Genomic DNA, 2,385 nt, shown 5'->3' with positions numbered 1-2,385 from the left:
GAATATTGTAGTGTAAATTCATGGGTCACAGATCCATGTCATCCATGGGTCAACTTGGGCCATAATCCCATGTAATAGAAGCGTGGGTAGGGAAGTTATCTCCCGTAAAACAAAAAAACGAACATTAAAGGAGTCCAAAAAAAAGAGAACATTATGAGAGTTCTGTAACTAGAAAGAGAGAAGAAAAGGGTTCATAGAGTTCTTCCAAGGAATTTGGCATTCAAGTGGAAGGAAAGCCAAAAACCCTTCCATGCTGTCATAGGGATTGAACATTGCAATTCAAGTATATTTAGGCTATGAATATTGAGTACGATTCGTGTTTAAATAACATGTGATCATACTTAGACTAATGATACAAATTCCGGAGGATATTTTGCATGAAATGGATTTTGATCCTGTATTAATTTTCCTATACATATTAAGAGGCTAAAAAGAAAGAAGCAAAAGGACTTGAAGCCTTAGGATAGGAGAAGAAAGTCTCAGGGAGAAATTATGAGACATCTGATAAATGGGGCAAAACCTCAACACATTTCGAAGGATATGAGCATGCGGGAACCATTTTACACAACTGAATTACATAAAAGAGTAATTGTTTTTCTGAATTTTTTCACACAAACAGGGTAGGACGGGTCTGGATTTCAGATCATTAGGAAAATAAAGTCTCAAAAACAAAGGTGTCCAACTATCTTTGAGTATCAAAACCCTGGGCACCAGAAAACTTTACTGATTGCCTAAGGCCAAATCATGCCAAGCATCTGCATCAACATGTTGAGTATCCTGATCTGAAAACAAGAGCAAACTCGAATATGGGTTACAAACGGACTAGCAGCATTGATTGAAACACAACATGACAAAAACAAATTGATCTAAAGAAACACCAGCGCCCTTATCTCAACCGTGTTTCTAAACAGTGAAGGATTAACTAGAACCACCCAACCAAACAGCTCTCATCATTTCCAGCCAAGTCTCCTTCACTTAATAAACAAGCAAAAATATGTAAAGGGAAAAACTGTTCCAGAAACTCAGTCTGTGTTGAGCAAACCAACTAAATGGTCTTTGTAGACTGACTGACCATATATTAAAATTACTGAAAGATGGTATTAAAAAAAAAAAAAACAGACTAAGTTTCACCTCTAGTGACATGTGACATTACAGAAACAACAATTATAAAGATGGGCATCCAATTGAACAAGAAAAAGAGATAAATTTCCCCAAAGTTTAAAAAACACTAAAACAAAGTTTGTGAGGCATACTTGAATCTTCGGCATCATCAGTCCTCACAACCATCACTGGTGGTAATGCAAGATCTGCATTCAGTTAAAACAAGCATAATTCCAAACTTCGGGAAATTAAAGTTACTTTATAAAAAAGAAAGCTGCATTGGATAATTAGCACATGAATAAAAATGACGATACCATCATCAGGCAAAGTGTCTCTCATCCATTCCTCGTCCACAATATCTATAAGAATACCCATGTTTAGTTCTGCCATATTTGCTTCTTACTTCAATCAAATTCCCTTTCAAAAATACACACCACAAACATTATACACAAAACAAAGGTTAAGTAACATTCGATATCAGCGCTCCTCGAAATAAAAAAGAGCACAAAAACTTCTCTTCGTGCAAAAAATAAAGCCAAAATGAAGTAAAGTTTGGTTGAGGCATTTTATCGAGCAGGTTGAAATCCTAAATTACACTAAAGCTAACATTAACACTATACCAGAAAATTGTCCAAAGCAGTGAAATTGAAGAAATAAAAGCAAATTCGAAGAAAGAAACTTAATGATATATACCTCCGACGGCGACGGCGACGACGACTACGAAACGAGGAACAAGATCCGAACCCTCCAAAATCCAAGTCTTGAAACACGACAAGCAGTGTGTGTTCTGTCTGTATAATTGCCTAAAATAAAGATTTGGGCTTAGGGTCACAGATGATCGTGTTCAGATTTGAAGCAAGCCCATTGGCCATTGTTTTAGGCCTGGGCAAATTTTGTAGACGCCGTTAATCAGAAAAGAAAGGGACAAATTCAGTATTTAGCATACAAATTAAAAACAAATAGTGAATTTACATTACACAAAAATATTTTGGTGAGATAGAACACTTTTAAAAATTATTATTTAAAATTAAGATATTAATTAAATATCAAGGTTCTAAATCACAATATTAATTAAATTCTAGTAGTTATTTCGATCATTACATGAAAATTCCAACACAAAAATAAAATTATGATATTTATTATTTAGTTTATAAATCTTACATATAATTTAGTTAATGATTTTAGCGAGTATAAAATTTTTCATTTTAACAAAATTTGGGTAGAGTTTCTTATATTTAGGAACTATACCTAAAATTTTATCCCACTGAAAAATACTTGTAAAAA

General features: G+C 33.9%; 1 protein-coding gene across 1 annotated transcript; it reads right to left on the bottom strand.

Moving 5' to 3' along the window:
* Positions 1–479: 479 nt before the first annotated feature.
* Positions 480–1,948, bottom strand: LOC133703249 (anaphase-promoting complex subunit 13-like). Its single transcript, XM_062127710.1, has 4 exons — positions 1,795–1,948; positions 1,416–1,518; positions 1,254–1,307; positions 480–782 (listed from the first exon to the last, which is right to left on the bottom strand). The coding sequence occupies exons 2-4, from the start codon at positions 1,489–1,491 to the stop codon at positions 721–723; spliced, it is 192 nt and encodes a 63-aa protein (XP_061983694.1). The 5' UTR covers positions 1,492–1,518; positions 1,795–1,948; the 3' UTR covers positions 480–720.
* Positions 1,949–2,385: the final 437 nt, after the last annotated feature.

Source organism: Populus nigra, chromosome 9, assembly GCF_951802175.1.
Source record: "Populus nigra chromosome 9, ddPopNigr1.1, whole genome shotgun sequence".
Lineage (NCBI taxonomy): Eukaryota > Viridiplantae > Streptophyta > Magnoliopsida > Malpighiales > Salicaceae > Populus > Populus nigra.
This window is presented reverse-complemented; position numbering and strand designations above follow the sequence as displayed.

What these genes read in the sequence shown, in the direction of transcription:
- LOC133703249 (XM_062127710.1), bottom strand. Translation starts at nt 1,491, where the DNA reads ATGGCAGAACTAAACATGGGTATTCTTATAGATATTGTGGACGAGGAA. An exon ending in AGACACTTTGCCTGATGATG is followed by an intron (nt 1,308 to 1,415) that starts GTATCGTCATTT and finishes AACTGAATGCAG; the next exon opens with ATCTTGCATTACCACCAGTG. An exon ending in TGATGATGCCGAAGATTCAA is followed by an intron (nt 783 to 1,253) that starts GTATGCCTCACA and finishes TCTTGTTTTCAG; the next exon opens with ATCAGGATACTCAACATGTT.